This window comes from Pelobates fuscus, chromosome 1 (assembly GCF_036172605.1).
Source record: "Pelobates fuscus isolate aPelFus1 chromosome 1, aPelFus1.pri, whole genome shotgun sequence".
NCBI lineage: Eukaryota > Metazoa > Chordata > Amphibia > Anura > Pelobatidae > Pelobates > Pelobates fuscus.
In genome coordinates, this window is record NC_086317.1 from 373,278,755 (window position 1) to 373,296,795 (window position 18,041).

The 18,041-nt window shown below is 37.7% G+C and overlaps 1 protein-coding gene across 1 annotated transcript in view; it reads left to right on the forward strand.

The window, feature by feature from the left end:
- NAA16 (N-alpha-acetyltransferase 16, NatA auxiliary subunit) overlaps positions 1–18,041 on the forward strand; it is a 50,456-nt gene that overhangs the window by 13,684 nt on the left and 18,731 nt on the right. Inside the window, exons 5-10 of the mRNA XM_063425964.1 lie at positions 7,879–8,013; positions 9,057–9,210; positions 10,740–10,859; positions 11,090–11,185; positions 15,739–15,845; positions 17,248–17,320. Coding sequence (XP_063282034.1) covers positions 7,879–8,013; positions 9,057–9,210; positions 10,740–10,859; positions 11,090–11,185; positions 15,739–15,845; positions 17,248–17,320 — 685 coding nt within the window. The remainder of the gene's footprint in view (positions 1–7,878; positions 8,014–9,056; positions 9,211–10,739; positions 10,860–11,089; positions 11,186–15,738; positions 15,846–17,247; positions 17,321–18,041) is intronic.

Genomic DNA, 18,041 nt, shown 5'->3' on the forward strand with positions numbered 1-18,041 from the left:
GGAGCACAAGACAAGCGTGAACCCAAACAACAGAGTTACAGCCCTCCACATGGTGCTCCCAAGATGGCGGCTGATAGGCGGAACAAGCAGGGCAAGCTGCTGACACACGAGCAACAACCAGACCTCTCGCAGCGCCTGGAGGCGATTTTCAACCGCTTCTGGGAAGCGCTGAGAAAGAAACAACTAGCAGCCCGAACAGACCGGCTTGAAAAGCAGACAGCGACTAACCGGAGCCGCAGGCAGCGAGAGGTGAGGGGGAAACTCTTAGGCGTAAAACTACCAAGCCAGTCCACTCACACTCCCCCTGGTACACCCGGGCAGCCGACTGCAAGGCCGAAAGCACTGCCCACAAGCACGGAGACACAAGCACCACAAGCGAAGGCTGACCGCCAGATCCTCCGACCTTCCTAAACAGGGAGAACTCCCGGGCCCCAGAAAAGACCAAGTATGCAGCCAAGAGACGCAGGCCTGCACACCACCCCGAGGCTGGAGTGACACTCTCACCCACATCAGAGCAACTGCGGACTCCCGACCAAGACCTGAGGATGAAGGAGGACTTGACAGAATCGGCCTGCCAACACGAAAACTCAGATTCCGCTTGCCTCACACATGTGGTATTGGCTGATATAGACTTGCAGACTGTACCTGTGTCATTCTCCTTAGTTGTTATTATTGCATTCAGTTTGAGTTTTTATTTAGTTTAAGATGCAGAGCCTGTTATCAAAGACATAAATAATCTTTAGATATACTCCCCCACTAGCTTGCCAGACTATCACCTTATGGCCAGACAAAATGTTCCACACACTTAGTGGCCCTCTCCCATCTTAGATACGCTTCACCATCTCAACATATGATACCTCACTAAGACAACCACTACAGCAGTCAGAGTATCAAGCCTAATTCACCCAGCCTAACAGTCTCAACTCCCTGACTGGTACAAGCATGTTCAATATGTTGATAAAATGAGAATTAACCTCATGTTGAGAAATATGTTTAGCCTGCCTTCCATAACACTTTAAACTGTACTAATATCCCTTTACCATATAAAAATGTGCATTTGTTTCTCATGTCATGACACTGTATGGAATTGTTTATATTCATTGAGCTTGTAGAGCTGTCGTGGCAATACAAGCCTGTATGTCTATCTTTTATTGCACACAAAAATAAAGAATGAAAAAAAATTAATGATGTCTTGTATACATTTGTTAATATACATGCGCCGAACTATAACCCGGTGAGTTTCCTGGATGAGATCAGTGAGAAGGTGCATGAATTACCATGTGGCAATATTGTTTTAGGGGGTGATTTTAACTGTATAGTAGATCCTAAAGTGGATAAAAGCCACAAGTATACTAGAGAACAAACACAACTAAAAGTTGAAGCTGGGGAAGTTATTGGAATTCTTAAGAAGGAATTCCCTATACGATTGTTGGATTTTGAATCCCACTGAGAAAGATTATACATTTTTTTTATTTTTTTTTTTATGCCCACCAGACTTATACTCGTATAGATTTATTTTGGGATCAATTATTAAGTAAAATATCGACTCTATAGTTATATTGGATCGTGCCCTGGTATTTATTATTAAATTGAAATACAACTATAAATCAAGGTCTAGATGGAGACTGAATGAAACCCTTTTGAAAGACGAACACATGATTAATAACGTGTCTTCCAAATTTGAGAATTTCCTAAATATTAACGATAGTGGTGAAGTTTCCACCCCAATGTTGTGATGTACTTTTAAAAGCTAGGCAAGAGGCCTAGCGATAAAGTTGGGATCAGATTTAAAACAGAAATATGATGGAACTCTCCAGGAATTGAAGATTAAATTAGCAATTAAAGAACGGTTAAATAAAAATAAGGTTACTGGCAAACTAGTGAAGGGAATAACCAGCTTAAGAGAATCTATTAAAGAAAGAATATATAATAAATAAAAATATTGCCTTTCTCAAAGGTGGTACAATAACAAAGTAAATAAGGATCTTTCAAATAAAATTAGGAACCACCTTAAAGATAATTCTATTTTAAAAAAAAGTGATAAACCGTTAACTTCCCCAAAAGATATTTCACAAGCATTTGTAGATTTTTATAGATCATCATAATCTTAAAGCTGTAGAGAAAAGTAATAAGGAAATAGTAATAATTATGAATAGTCTCAAACTACCGAAAGTGAATCAAAGAAAACTTGACATACTGAACGTTCCATTCCTATTAACTGGATGCGATGGACAATCTTAAATTAAACAAAGCCCTTGGCCCTGATGGCTTTTCCGCACTTTTTAAAATTTTTTAATAAAAAAAATTTCTAGAACTATCGCCCCATTTCTTTTGAAGGTTTTTTTTTTGTTTGTTTTTTTGAGGTTTCTACCAAGAACCCTTTACCCAATGAAATGCTGTTGGCATCAATTATTCCTTTACCAAAAATAGGTAAAGATCCATCACTTATCACTAACTATAGGCCAATATCTCTTTTTTATTTAGATATGAGAATTTTGTCCCAAATTATGTCTTCATTTAAAGGAGGTTATTGATGACCTAATCAATATTGACCAATTGAGCTACAGGTAATACACGCAAGTTATTTTGTCTAATACATAGGATTAATAAGTATAAATTGGGATCATTTGTTCTGGCCCTCGACACAGAGAAGACCTTTGACAGAGTCAATTGGAGATTCTCTGACTCTGTTATGAGGGGGCTCGGCGTCGTGGGCCAATTTAGAAATAAAACTTTGCTGCTCTATACGAACTCCTCAGCAAAAATCAGTAATCTATTTTTTTTTTTTATCTGACATTTTTGTAGTAAATATTGGTACTAGACAGGGCTTCCCTTTGGCACCCCTGCTGTAAATTCTTACAGTTGAACCATTGGACAGAACATCAATAAAAAAGGGGATTAAGACACAAAATGGAGAGATCAAGTTCTCTCTTTTTGCAGACTATGTGCTTCCCACCCTGACAGATCCATTAATTTTCAATTCCATCTGTCTTAGAAACTATATAGATTTTTATAGTAAATTTTAAAATTATAAGATTAATATTAACAACACTCAAATTGTTCTCTTCCTTTTTATAGGGGGCCAAGGAAGAGCTTTTGGCCTCACAATTTCATTTTTCATGGAGGAGAAACAATACAGTGGGACCTCGGTTTACAAACGCCTCGGTTAACATAATTTTCGGTTTACAAATGAAAATCCATTGAAAATAATGCCTCGGTTTACAATTTTTTTTCGCAATACAAAGCAAGTTTCCCCAGGATGCATTGCACCTGGGAGGTTTATAGCTCCGCCCCCTGCATGCTGGAGCCTGAGGGTAGCACGTGGCGTCGAGTGTGGAGGTGTTGTAGCGTTTTTTGCATCGAGTTTTTGAGCCATTCTGGAAATTGTTTGCGTTTGTTTTGGGATTTTTTGGTGCATTTCTCAAGCGGTGGAAAGGTAGGGAGCTGAGCTTCGTCGATTGCATGCCTTTTATTGTGTGTTCCGCAATGTGGGTTGGTTCCTATGCCTGCTCATTTTGACTTTTTTTGACCCCCAGAACGTCGTATTAATTGGTTTTCAATGCATTCCTATGGGAAACTGCGTTTCGGTTTACAAATTTTTCGCAATAAGAAACATCCCGGAGAACGCATTAAATTCGTAAACCGAGGTTCCACTGTATTGATTTATCTAGGTATTAAGATCTCACTCGATATAGACAATCTGTTATGAACTAACTATAGTATTTTATTAAAGAAATTCAAAGTACAGTTGGATAGGCAGATTAAATATGAACAAAGCATTTCTACTACCAAAACTATTGTATTATTTTAGGGCTTTACCATTGAGAGTAGGGAAATAAATTCTGTCAGTTCCAAAACATATTCTCCAAATTTATTTGGATAGATAGGCAGCCTAAGATATCCCAATATATCCTGCGGAAAAGCTATGCAAAAGGAGGTATATCCTTCCCAGATGTCTTCAAACTTCATGAAGCTTTTATGTTATCACATCTATCTATGTGGCTAATTTCACAAAATGAAAATCACTAGTGGTCCATTTTAGAACAGGAAGACAGTCCTAGAAACAAATTCTATATCTTATTTTGGATCGGCATTCTAGGGCTGGTGAAATGAGTTATTGATGTATTTTCTAATAATATTCTTATAGATTAAAGCGGCACTGTCATGCTGAACTTGCCTTTCTTTAATCAATTCCTCTTCTCTCCCTCTGTCAGGATATCTTCTTCATTTCTTCCTGTCTGCTCTAGTTTTCTTTACAACATAAGACAAAGTAGGGACTACAGAATAAATTAGTCCTTAACACCTCGTTAGAGTTGCTACAGTATGTAATGGAAGATATAAATGTTCATATATGGTATAATGAGGATTTTGGATCTATGCTATAAGAATAGCCTTATTTCATTTACACAGGTACAAGTAAAATATAACCTTCCATCTAAGGAGATCTTTCAATATTTGAGAATTAAAAACGTTATTATGACCAAGCCAATATTAGATAAGCACAATATAGACCATTTTATCACACTACTTAAAACTAAGAACTGATCCGATTATGTCTGCAAATAAAACAAATGTTATTGGAAACAAAATGTGATTCCCCAGCAAGGAACAGTGGCTAGAACAAGTGGAAGATATACAGGCGGCGGAGGCCATCCAGGTGGCACTGCAAGCCACAAGCGAAAAGCATGCAGACCGGTGGTGCCCATGATTCCTCTACGTGATTGCCAGAGGGCAAAGCGCTGGGGGGCCTGGGGTGGAAGCCGCAAATGGGTAGCTTCGCTCCAGATCCCACTATGCACTTACCTGCCACACACATTTACACAATCTCATTCGGGCCCTTTCCTATACATCTTTTCTACACCCATCCTCATATCTCTTGCTCTCATACCTGGACTTCTTTTGACCTGTTTTTCCCTGACCCTTACAGGGCAGGGATACTAAAGTATCATGGAACCGGAAATGAGCGTATGTGCCCCTGAAACATGTGCAGGAGCATGGTGGGAAACGTGGCTACAAGAAATGTGCAATTTGACAGTTTGTGCACCCTCTCTGATACCAGTAACCATATGCATCAACTCCTACTGGTTGGGCAGATAATGAGGCAGCAGGCATTGATCCCACTACGTAAATGTCACAGAGGGTTGGATCAAGCTGTGTAGAAGGGGGTGACCCCAAACGCATGATGTGCAGCCTAAACCAGGCGCATCAGCAAATAGGGGAAATATTAACTGCTTCCACAAGAGTGGTAGGGTTCACTTTGTAAATATGCTGAGGTATGGCGATATTCAATTACATTCTCTTAATGTACATCCTGGAGCATTTGTAATGCTGTATTTCCATTTCGGAGTCTGCGTGCTCTCCATTTTTCTTTACATTTCCTTATCCTTGAAATACTCAAAATACGATTTACAAAAAAAAAAGGGACTGATTTCTAGATCCATTAAAATGTTAGATTCTATGGAACAAGCATCCCAAATAACTCCATTTACTAAATGGAAAAGTACAACTCCCATTCCATGGAAGGAGATTATGGAACAAGTAGAATTTCAATATAGAATGGAACACCACTTCGTTTCTAATGCAGGTCTTTGTCTTATGATAAAATGTGGTCACCCTGGACAGTATATAGAGATAATTACCATGATTCTCTCGATGTGTAATCTGGCCTCACGTTGATTCTCAAAATATGTATTCTTTGTATTTAGTTGTGTGTTTTTTTTTTGTTTTTGGGATATTGGTATATTGGCCTTTTGGTCTCTGGTAGGAATTGGGTTTTGAGATAATTGGGACTCTATATATGTGTTTGTTGTTTTTCATGTCTCCCCTCTGATCTCTATAACAGTCTCTAGATATTAAATTCTCTCGGTGTTAATCTATATTGGGATACTATACAAAAAATGAATATGTGGATATATTTTATCCTAATCAAACTTGTATATTGTATAAGCTTCATATGAATGTCTTTGTATAAAAATAGAATTTTTATTTTTTTGTCTAGCTAAATAAAATATTAAGAAAATTGTATTTCTAAATCATGTCTAGTAACATAAGGCCTAGCAAACCACTATAGAAAGAAAGAAAAACAAAAAAAAACCTAGACAAGACTGCTTGAAACTTGTGGCCAGATTTAATGTGTGCTTGTAAAAAAACACATTTTGTGCTGATAACTGGTTGTGGTGGTTTGCATTTATTTATTTATTTATTTTATTTTTTGTGGGGGGCGGTTGGAGAGGGTGGTTCCTCCCTCCCACCATCCCCTCTTGTGTTTTTTTTTTTTGACTATACACCTTGAAACATTAGCTGGGGTAGCTGTAAGCGCATGGTAAATGTTAAGCGTGATATTGATACTTTTCTAGATCTAGTAGGATCTCCTTCACCCAACCTAAATGTAATTACAGGGGATATAATGATTAAAGGTACCTTTTTATTATTTGAGTCATTGAGTTTTCAGCAACATCTGGAGGGCCGCATGTTCGACATCCCTGAGTTAGGTAGAGATGTTTTACAATTAGGTGGACTAGTGCTGTGGTCCTCTGACCACACGTTTGCTGTGGGTAGCAGAACTCAATGTTCTGTTTTTTTTTTGTTTTTTGTTTTTTTTATTGGAGGGGGGGGGGCATTATTTAACGCCTGCTTTGTTTGTAACCTCACTTAAGAGATCAGCTCTGAGTGCCCCAGCCCATTATTATTTATTTAAAGATTTCTTTTTTTTTTTTTTTTATGGGGACTAATTCTGGATCACCTTGATAATATGGGGGTTATACAATCCTGCTTCAGCATTTTACATCCCATTTATTTTATTTCATTACAGCTAAGAGTGTTGGTTTAGTCAGTGTTAGGTTTGCGCATGCTCATGAAAGTTTAGTATACATTTTACACTGTGTTTATTTTTTTTTCATCTTTTTAACACGCGCTGGACCTAGTGCAGCGCATTGAATATTTCTTTTTTTATTCCTATAGGTTTCTATGGGTGAAAATGTTAGCGGCTGATGGGTGTTTTATAAATGGCGGTAAGGTGTCTTAATGGCAAGCTTTGAATACTCAAACTTTTAGTAATGCCATTGTCAGCTGTTATTTAGCCAGACAACAACATTAAATCTGGCCCATGTTATGTTAGGCCTTGACCTCGAAACTACAGTTTAAACTCAGGCAGGTTGACTGCAGCTAACAGATTCAGAATTGGTTCCAGGAAAACTGATATCAGATTAACATTGACTGTATTATATGTTTTACTTTTACAGCCCTTTGTAAATCATCCTGCCCTTGTACATCATCGTAGTATCGACTGCCGACATTTTAGAACTTGTTCCAGAATGTCTATTCTCATATGTTGGCATTTGGTAACTGTTTCGTCTTAACATTTTTTTAAGCCTAGTACGTCTAGTGAAAGCCACAAGGATGGATGTGTTCCATTTGTTTTTGTAATGTAAACTATTAATAAATAAAATTTTTAGATATCTGTGTAAATCACATTATTTCTGTAAAATCTTAAATACTGCTTTCTATTCGGGACTACAAAATGCAACAAATTGTATAGAATATTTAATTATTAAACTGATACTTGTTAACGTTTGTATTTCATTTTTTTTTTTTATTATTGAAAAGGCAGATAATTGGAAACATTCTCAAATGCCCTAAAATATCCAATTTTCCTGTGAATTTCTAAGCATTCACAATCATGTGAATGACTCCTCTTACAGTTTGGTGAATTGTCCCCACGCTGCCTGCTGGATGATCTTTCCTGTAAGATTAGTAGCTGAGACCATGCAGTACTGTTTGCGAGGCATTAAAACATGTATTGGGTGCAGATATTTGTTTAATGTAAATGTTTCAAATAAAGATACAGATATTATGCAAATTATATTGTATTTACTACAGGAAACCAGATATCAACTTCTTCAGCTGCGCCCAACACAACGGGCTTCATGGATTGGCTATGCCATTGCATATCATTTACTAAAAGACTATGAAATGGCCTTAAAATTGCTGGAAGAATTCAGGAAGACTCAGCAGGTAAAATGCTCCTCAATATAAGAGTCGGATTGTGTTCAGGGTAAAAGAACATTCTAGAGCAGACTAATCAATTTTTTTTTAAAGCATTACAGAGCTGTTAATCTAGAATTCATCTCCTGTTCTTCTAATAGCCTATTAAAGCCGGCAGGTGCCTTTTTGCTGCACCAGGGCCCATGAATGTTAGTTTGCTGCAGATCACAATGATTTTCAGCTGATGCATCTTGGCCACGTCTGGTCACTCCATTGTTTACTTTTGGTTCATTATATATGTCTCAACTCCTAATATGCAGCAAGGGAAGATAATGATGTGTAGACCCAAACAGATCATATCAGATGGCCAGCAGTAGCATTTACATCATAAGATGAAGCAAATGTTTTCATGAGTAAGAAACAGCCATCAGGTCTCTCTGTACATATTTATACACCGCTGACTGTCCAATGAATACCTATAGAAGAGGGTAACCTAGGGGCACCTTTCAGGAGTTGTTTCATCCTCCCTGCTGGAACAGAGAGGCAAGAGTTTGAGCAGTACAGGTGTATTTTTATTTAATCTTTTGCATTTTCACTGCTAAAATCATGCTTTTGGTATCATATCAACTGCATTCTTGCACCGTTCGTGCCTTTAGTATCCCTTTAATGTACTTAGAAAGTCCTGTTTCACAAGCAGTTATATAGCTCTGTTTATTAGTTTGTAGTAGATACCAATATTAATGCAGTGGTCTTGAGTTTTGTTGCTGTTTGGGAACCAATGTATTAAAAATAATCTGTGCAATAGATATTACTGTTAGACTATTGCTTTTGGAACTTTACAGGAATTAAAGAGGTGTTTTTATAGATGACAAATAGTAGCTTTATGATAAAATACTAATCCTGATAAAGCCAGTAGGTACTGGCAAAAATCTAAAGTGTGTGTGTGTGTGTGTGTATATGTATGTATGTATGTGTGTATATATATATATATATATATATATATATATAATGTACATTTTTTTTATTTATTTTTCCTGCAATTACTTTAACAATTCAATATTTATATATTGCAGGTACCTCCAAATAAAATAGAATATGAATACAGTGAACTCATCCTGTACCAGAACCAAGTGATGAGAGAAGCAAATCTATTTCAGGAGGCTTTGGATCACATTCAGACTTATGAGAAGCAAATATGTGACAAACTACACATAGAAGAGATTAAAGGTATGCACAGAGTTTTAACATTCCTTTTATATTCAGAATATAAGGGGCACATAACCAATGCAGCTCAGTGGCTCTAGGCACTGTGCCCCTTTTTATTTTTTTTTACATCAAATTGTTCAGCAGAGGCTTGGCAAAAAACAGATCTCTCCTTGACATCCTGGGACTGCCCCCTGTCATTGGTCGTTTCATTTAACCCAGTCAGTGGTGATTGGATGAGACTATTGAAAACTGGTTGCATATCGAATATTTTCAGAATCAAACAATAATATAGGTTATGGTTCTTTTGGACGGGATTGATGTATACTATCTACAACAGGGGTGCCCAAAAGGTAGATCCCCAGATGTAATAGAATTAAAACTCCCATGATGCTTTGCATGCCCCATGAATGACAAAGCATCAGGGAAGCTGTACTTTTAAAACACCTGGGAATCTACTTTTTGGGCTCCCCTGATCTATCACATAGTGATTACTTCTCAAAAGATTTATATTTGAGTAATTTTGTTTTTATTCTTTATTTTTGGTTTGTCATTGCAGCACATGTGATAACCATAAAAATATTACATGCATTTGTTGGACAACAATATAAATACAGGTTGGCATTTGTAATATGACTCCCATTGCTTTGGTAATTGGTGCTGGTAGGCATCCTTGCTGTTTTTCATGGGTGTCTAGCATTCCAACAGTTTTTTAATAAACAATAACATAAACAGTGTCATTTCAAGATTGTTCACAAGTCAGCCTTCTATGTAGCTGTATAGTTGCTCGTACATATGCAGTTTAAGGACACTCTCCAGCCGAGTCGAGAGAGATTACTTTGTCTCTGTATTTTATTTTTCTACACCTGCCCCTTCTAGACACTTGGCGGAGATACCGCCATGTAGAAGGGTCAGGTCCCCCAGTTGTCATCAGTGATGGCTGCAGCGAATTGCCTATATCTATGGAGGATCCTCCATAGACCTAAATGCTGTACTATCGCCCATGGGACCTGACAGGCAAAAAGAGCAGTGCCCGCAAGGGACAGGTTCTGGTAAGTGGGACTCACCTTTGCCTGGCTACCAAATCCCCATCAGCGATGTCACTGTTGGAGGGGAGGGGGGGAGGGGGAAGGGGAATGGTGGGGGGAGGGGAAAGATGGGAGGGGTTGACTGGGGGGTCTTTGCAAAGTCCTCTGATGACAGTGCCGCTTTAATAGAAGTACTGATTTCTCCTGAAATCAGCACTTTTATAGATTCTGAAAGAAGAGTCACTGGTTAATAGAGTGCTTTAGGAATGTGGAGTGTTCTTGTAAATGGTATGAAATGTGTTCCTGAACATAATGGTGGGGAATTTTGTTGTGAAGAAAAATGCAAACCAATTTACGTGTTTAAGTGTGAAAGGGACCCTAATCTTAAACGATTTAAGTGCTTTACTGTATATTATATTGTCTTCTGAATATATTCTTTGTAAAGTACCAATGAGTTTGTAAATAGTCCTTTTCTTACTGTGCTGCATACCTCTTCGTCTCATAGTTATATTTTTGTGTTTGCAGGAGAGATGTATTTAACTCTGGGAAGGCTGGAAGAGGCTGTTGAAGTGTACAAAGAGCTCATAGACCGTAACCCAGAGAACTGGAAATACTATGAAAACTTAGAGAAGGCTCTGCAGCCTGGTAACATGCTTTATTGTGCTATACAGTGATTGCTTAGGTTACTTAACTGGTATAATGTAATCCGTATACAGAAGTCACCTTCAAAGTCTATGGGCATTTTTGTAGACAAGTCATTTTTAAAGCCAGTTAAATAGAGGCCTGTGCCAAACAGAACATCTCCCGTTGAATAGGCATAAAAGCTTTCCGTTTTTCATTGCAATTTCTTCTTATGTATCTTGTTCTCATTGTAGGTTCTGTAGATGAACGACTTTGCATGTATGAGGAAATTGGTAAAAGGCATCCGAGAGCTTTTTCACCGAGAAGATTACCATTAAACTTTGTGACAGGTGGGGTATAGTGGCAATATAATCTGTTATTTTCAAAGTCTCACTCTAACACTGATCACTCAACACTCGGAAAGGTGCACTCTGGGTACATAACACATAACTTCAGTGCTTTTTGTATCATATTCATGCTGTGTTTTGATTCACCTTTGAATTTCATTAGTTTTGCTTAAATAAAGAGGTATTGCTGCTGTGTGCAGTACAGCAAATTCCTTATTTAGATGTATTCTGAGTACATGTTCAGCCAATGACCTGACTCAACTTCCACAACCAATCAAATGTAAGTTGTGTTTTTGTTTTTCTTATTGTTTTGAGGGAGGGAGGAGGGGGGTTTATACTGAATGTCATGCTTTAGGCCTAAATGTCTGAACTCGGAAAAAACTCCCAGTACCGGGCATGTTTTCAGTTCTGCTATTATGGCCTAAAACATGACATTCAATGTGAATTGACGTTGAAAGTTCACACTTTTTGTTGGATAGCCCTGTTAGCCCAAAGCATTCCCAGACAAGTGGAGCATATTATTGCAGCAAACGTGGGGCCATGTTTATTAACCCCTTAAGGACGCATGACGGAAATTTTCCGTCATGCTGGTCCTACCCTTAAGGACGCATGACGGAACATTTCCGTCATGCAGTATTTTTCCAGCAGGGTCTATTACCTTGCTGGTAACTATGAGCCCCAGGTATCATTTGATTCCTGGGGCTCCCCTCTTTCACCTGGGGCCAGAATTAGTGTCCCCAGACTGACTGATGCTCTGTTTGCAGAGCTCAAAGTGAGCGCTGCAAACAAGCATTTAAATGGGGATTTAAATCCCCACTATTACAATTTGGTGTGATCAGGCTTAAATCCCTGCTAACACAAGGGAGTTCCAGGTATCAATGGAAACCTGGGGCTCCCCTCTATCAGCTGGGGACATTTTTTGTGACCCCAGCCTTTTTGATGAGTTACATGCAGTGCTGGAAGTCAGCGCGGCATGTATCTGCTTAAATAGGCATTTAAATGCCTATATCTAGATTGTGGTGTAAGCAGGGTTAAATCCCTGCTCACACCAGGAAACCCAGGTATCATTAGAAACCTGGGTCTCCCCTCTGTCAGTTGGGGTCATTTTTAATGTCCACAGACTGACTACTGAGCTGCATGCAGAGCTCAAAGTGAGATCGGCATGCAGCTGTTTAAATGGGGATTTAAATCCCCATAGAGCACAATGCAGTGTGAGCAGGGTTAAATCCCTGCTCACACTAGGAAACCCAGGTATCATTAGAAACCTGGGTGTCCCCTCTGTCAGCTGGGGCCATTTTTAGTGGCCCCAGGTTTTTTGATGAGCTGCATGCAGAGCTCAAAGTGAGGTCGGCAAGCAGCTCTTTAAATGGGGATTTAAATCCCCATAGACAGCAATGTAGTGTGAGCAGGGTTAAATCCCTGCTCACACTAGGAAACCCAGGTATCATTAGAAACCTGGGTGTCCCCTCTGTCAGCTGGGGCCATTTTTAGTGGCCCCAGGTTTTTTGATGAGCTGCATGCAGAGCTCAAAGTGAGGTCGGCAAGCAGCTCTTTAAATGGGGATTTAAATCCCCATAGACAGCAATGTAGTGTGAGCAGGGTTAAATCCCTGCTCACACTAGGAAACCCAGGTATCATTAGAAACCTGGGGATCCCCTCTGTCAGTTGGGGCCATTTTTAGTGGCCCCAGACTTTTTGATGAGCTGCATGCAGTGCTGAAAGTTAGCACTGCATGTAGCCATTTAAATCCAAAAAGAACACTGCAGCTGAGCCATCAAGCTCAGCTACAGTCATTCTCTCAAGTGATCTGGTGCTTGGGAGACCCCCAGGGTCTGAACAAACCCTGGAGGATCACCCTCTATGCCCAAATGCCATTCTGATCAGTGCTGGGCATTTTTAGTTGCCCAGCACAGATCGCATTGCATTGGGAATAATGTCTTCAATGTAAGAGATGGGAGACTGCAATACTGAAAATAGCCAGTAGATGGCAGCAACATACCACTGTGTTTTAGTTTAAAATCCCTTTACTAATATCAGCACTGATATAAGTAGAGGGAAACCTTTGGGATTAAGATTAAATTAAGGATTACAATTAAGGATTATTATTCGGTTTAGCATAAGTACTAGATTTATTATCAGGTTTATTACTGGGTTTATTATTAAGTTTATGTTTGAGATTAGGTTTATAATTAATTGTAGTATTGGGATTATGTTTCAGATTAGGATTCAGATTATGGTTCAGATTAGGATTAGGGTCAGCACGGGCATCCCTTGCTGAATATAGCAAGGGAATTCCTCGGCTGACACCAGCAGGGGGAATCATTTTAACACTATTGCTAAAGGTAGGATTGAGATTTGGATTAAGGTTATAATTAGGGTTACACATGGGATTACGTTATGGGTTAGGATTGTGGTAATGGTTTATTATTAGATTGAGGGTTAGATTTAGGATTAGGATTTGGTTTAGAATTAGGGCTTGGTTTGGGATTAGAGATTTAGATTAATATTAAGATCGCTACTTTCCAAAGATATGGGGTATGCATATGGGGTATATTTGTACTGAGAAGATGTTGCTGAGTACAGCTAAGTTAATTTTATGACAGTGGGAAACAGGATATTTAAAAAATAATCATCAGAAATACTATGTGTATGTAAAAATGTTAAAATAAAAATGAATACCACAAACTTTGAAACAAAATGGTAACAAAATGTCACTTCAATAAAGCTTATAATATTTTATATGAGGGTCCCCATGTTGTCCACTTTTGTAAATGGTATGCATTGGTGGCGTTATTTAAATATATGAGCGACTAAAATGCCCCAAAATGAAACCATGACCATTCGTCAATTTGTCATTTAAAAAAAAAACTGTAATGGGCCGGGTATGATTTTAGCCCTGTATTTTTTCACAAAAACCTGGCTAAGGTGTACAAAGGGGGTAATTTTGTACTCAGGAAATATAGCTGAGAATAATTTTGTGATTTAATTTACAGTAACATATATCAAGTTTTCAAAATTAACTACTAAAATACAACATGTGTGTATAAAAATGCAAAAATAAAACAATATGATAACATTTGAAAGTAATTGGTGCTAACATAACTGTATAATAAAGCTCAAAATATACCATATGACATAGCCCGTGGTGTCTACTTTCACAAATGGTATGCATTTATGGAGTAATTTTAACTGTCAAACTGCTACAATGCCCTAAAATGTGATATAGACACACCAAATCCATTTATCAAAATTCTAATTGTAAAAACTGTAATGGTCAGGACTCGTTTAAGGCACTGTAGCTTCACAGGATAGTGTCAAAGACATACATTGGGGGTATTGTTTTATTCAGAAGAGTTTGCTGAGCATACTTATGGGGTTTTGATCACAGTGGCACATACCAGACTTGAAAAATTGTGTGTGTATGTTAGAAATCTGAAAAAAACACAATTTTACTACACGATTTAGCAGAGATTGGCAGCGAAATGGCTACGTAAAAAGTGTCAGAATACCCTTTGGTAAATAGCCTGTGATGTGTGCTTTATATAAATATATACTTTTGTGCAGCAATTTTGCTTTCTGTGATGGCTATTAAGCTTACAAGACAAACATGCCAAATTCTAAAATTGCTCAACATTAAAAAAAGTTTTTACTCCTTGTATTTTGTGACCTGTAACTTTCAAAATAAGCTGAAATCCTAGACATATTATGTACTCTGAAAATCAGAACAACTAATTGAATATTTTTTAAATTACTTTCCTTAAGCTGCACTTATACACACGTTATTATTGCCTAAACTGTGAAAAAAAACAATTTATTTCATTTTTTTTTCATTTTTTTGGATTTTTTTAATAATAAATAAGAATTTATATATGTATATGTCACATCAGATTAAAGCCCTTTTTGTCCTTTAAAAAACGATATAACATGTGTTGGTGTAATAAATAAGAAAAATGCAAACAGAGGTTGAACACAAACAGCAAAAAATGCAAAAAATGCTTGTGTCCTTAAGGGTAAGTCCAGTTTTTGAAGCTGCGTCCTTAAGGGGTTAACACCCATATTTGTGGCATTAGGATTTGTGTCCTATGCAAATGTTGAAGCGATATCACTCATTTTTATTTTTACGTTGCTCAGCTGTGCAACAAAACAGCGTGTCTGTTGTAAATTGAATAGGAACCGTTTTAGTGATCTGTTTACTATAAAAATAATTGTGAAAAGGTTGTCCAATTTTTAGAGGAATTTTTTTATTTTTATTTTTATTTTATCTTTTTTGCCTCTGATATACGTTACCCAGCTTTTACTGAAGTACAAAGATGAGTAAATGTACAGTTGATGTACTGAAAAGAGACTATTAGCCCCTTAAGGACACAACGTTTGGAATAAAAGGGAATCATGACGGTATATTTCCGTCATGTGTCCTTAAGGGGCTAAAAAGAGAAAATGTTGTATTACAAAATATTCTCACTGTATTATGTACGATGTGTGTATGCAATTGACTTTATTTATTGTAATGTTAAACGGTTATGTTGATGTGCATGTATTTTTTTTTTTTTTTCTAGGTGGCAAGTTCAGAGAGCTTGCTGTAAAGTTCCTGAGGGCCTATTTTAGCAAGGGCTGCCCTCCTTTATTTACTGCCTTGAAATCCTTGTATAGCGTTGCAGATAAGGTAAGAAATAACTAGCAACTACTGTGATTTCTTTTCTATTTTTGTATGGATTAGGATGCACACATGATTGTAGAATCCTAAAAAAAATACACACTATGCATATCTTTCTAACACTGTGTGTGTATATTTTATAGAACGGTTAAAGGAAAACTATAGTGCTAGGAATACAAAGTTGTATTCCTGACAACATAGTGCTCTGTTCCTTCCTTCCTCCCCCCCCCCAGCACTGAAAGGGTTAAAAACCCCTGTCACTTATCTGATTCCACCACTGATGTCCCTCAGTGCTGGGTCAGGTTCCACCTCCGCTCTTCTGCCGCAATCGCATTAGGTCTTCCCCATAGCAAAGCATCGAATCACTGGTTTCTTATGGGGTTTTCACTGACACTGGATGTCCACATTTATAACGTGAGGACATCCAGCATCAGTTAGCGGACCAAAAATCTTCGAAGGACCCAGAAGCTCTTCTAGTGGCTGTCTGGTAGACAACCACTAGAGGTGGAATTAACCCTGCAAGGTAATTAATTATTGCGGTTTCGCAAGATGAGCAATAATTACAATTGCCTTGTTAAGAGGGCAGACACTGTACCCACACTACTTCATTGAGATGAAGTGGTCTGAGTGCCTATAGTGTCCCTTTAATAGCCATTGTTATACAGTTAACCTCACACCAAACATGTATAGAGATGGTCTATGGCATTGACTGCATTTCTCAAGGTGAACTCAATGTATGTGAAGATGATGTGTGTTTGGATCAGAGACCTCACTTGACTGAAGATAAGCTTGGTAAAAAGCTTTCCTCTTGAATAGGAAAAAGGTTTTGCCTTATCAGTGATCGGTACAAACATTATATAGATTTTAGAAGTAGAATGAGCAATGTTTAGCAGTGGCATGCAACTAGGGATCACCATTAAAGACTTCATACAAGCAGCAGAAATAGTTCTATCTTACATGTAAGTTGAAATGCAATGCATGTGTAGCCACCACTTTATCACTCTGTGTGAGGAGAAGTGAAACCGGAAACTTGTAAGGAGATCATATATTCCTTCTGACAAGTGTTTAGATTTTATATTCTTTCCTTGATTGTATTGGTTCCTCAAACACATACTAGTGTCTGCCCTGGAAATGGTATTCCACACAGATATATATGGGGCTACCTCTCTGAAAAAGTAAACGCAACCCAAATGTGTGTGTGTGTGTATATATATATCCAATACAATCAAGGAAAGAATATAAAATCAAAACACTTGTAAGGAGATCATATATCAATAATCCTGTTTAGTTTGAGTTTTATCACTTTACATTCTCCTATACAGAGAATTTATTGACTAATTCCTATTTATATGGTCTTTAAGAAATACATCAGTTACATACTTTTTTTGTTTTGTTTTATTTAATCTTTCAGGTCTTAATAATACAGGATATAGTTACTGGCTTTGAAACTTCATTGAAAGCCTGTGAATTGTATAGTATGGATGGTAAGGCTTTTTCTTTCTTTTTATAATCTGTTTTAATGTTTGTGCCTAATTGTTTGAGGTTCACTCTAAGAGCACTGTAAACGAGGAAGTAGTAATTCATGCCATTATTGTAATACTGCAACAGTACAGATTCATAATAAAATCCGTTGCTACCAACAGGCACACAATGTAGTAAAACTCCCAAGCAGGCTACAGAATCCGCCCCGCACACCACTTGTGTTACCCATGTGACATGCTCCGTCCTTTCATCTGTGTCATTTAAACTGAACACTTTGTCTGCATTACAACCTTGTGTTTTCAGAGTTGTGACCTGCATTATACAAACCTTTATTTAGGCTAAACATTGTATAGACCTGTTTGATTGCATAATACCAGATTTCTAGCAGTTAACATGGCAAGTAGCTGGAAAAGGTTCATGGGAGATATGATGGTGATGGTTGCTCTCTCTCTTTTAGGAGCAACAATGTGTTTTTTTGTTTTGCTTTTTATTACATGTATTTATCTTTACCTTTCAATTTTTCACCTTTGCATATAGATGATCTCTAATTGGGATCATTCACTCAACTCCACACTTTCATGAATTAAATCCGAATGGCAAAAACAGCTAAGCAGTTACTATGAGTTGGTGAATTTTTGCCCATTTTTTTTCCATTCAGATGTAGTTTGCAAACAATTGTACTTTAGTGAATAATACTTATTGGCTTTGGTGCTTTACATTGTG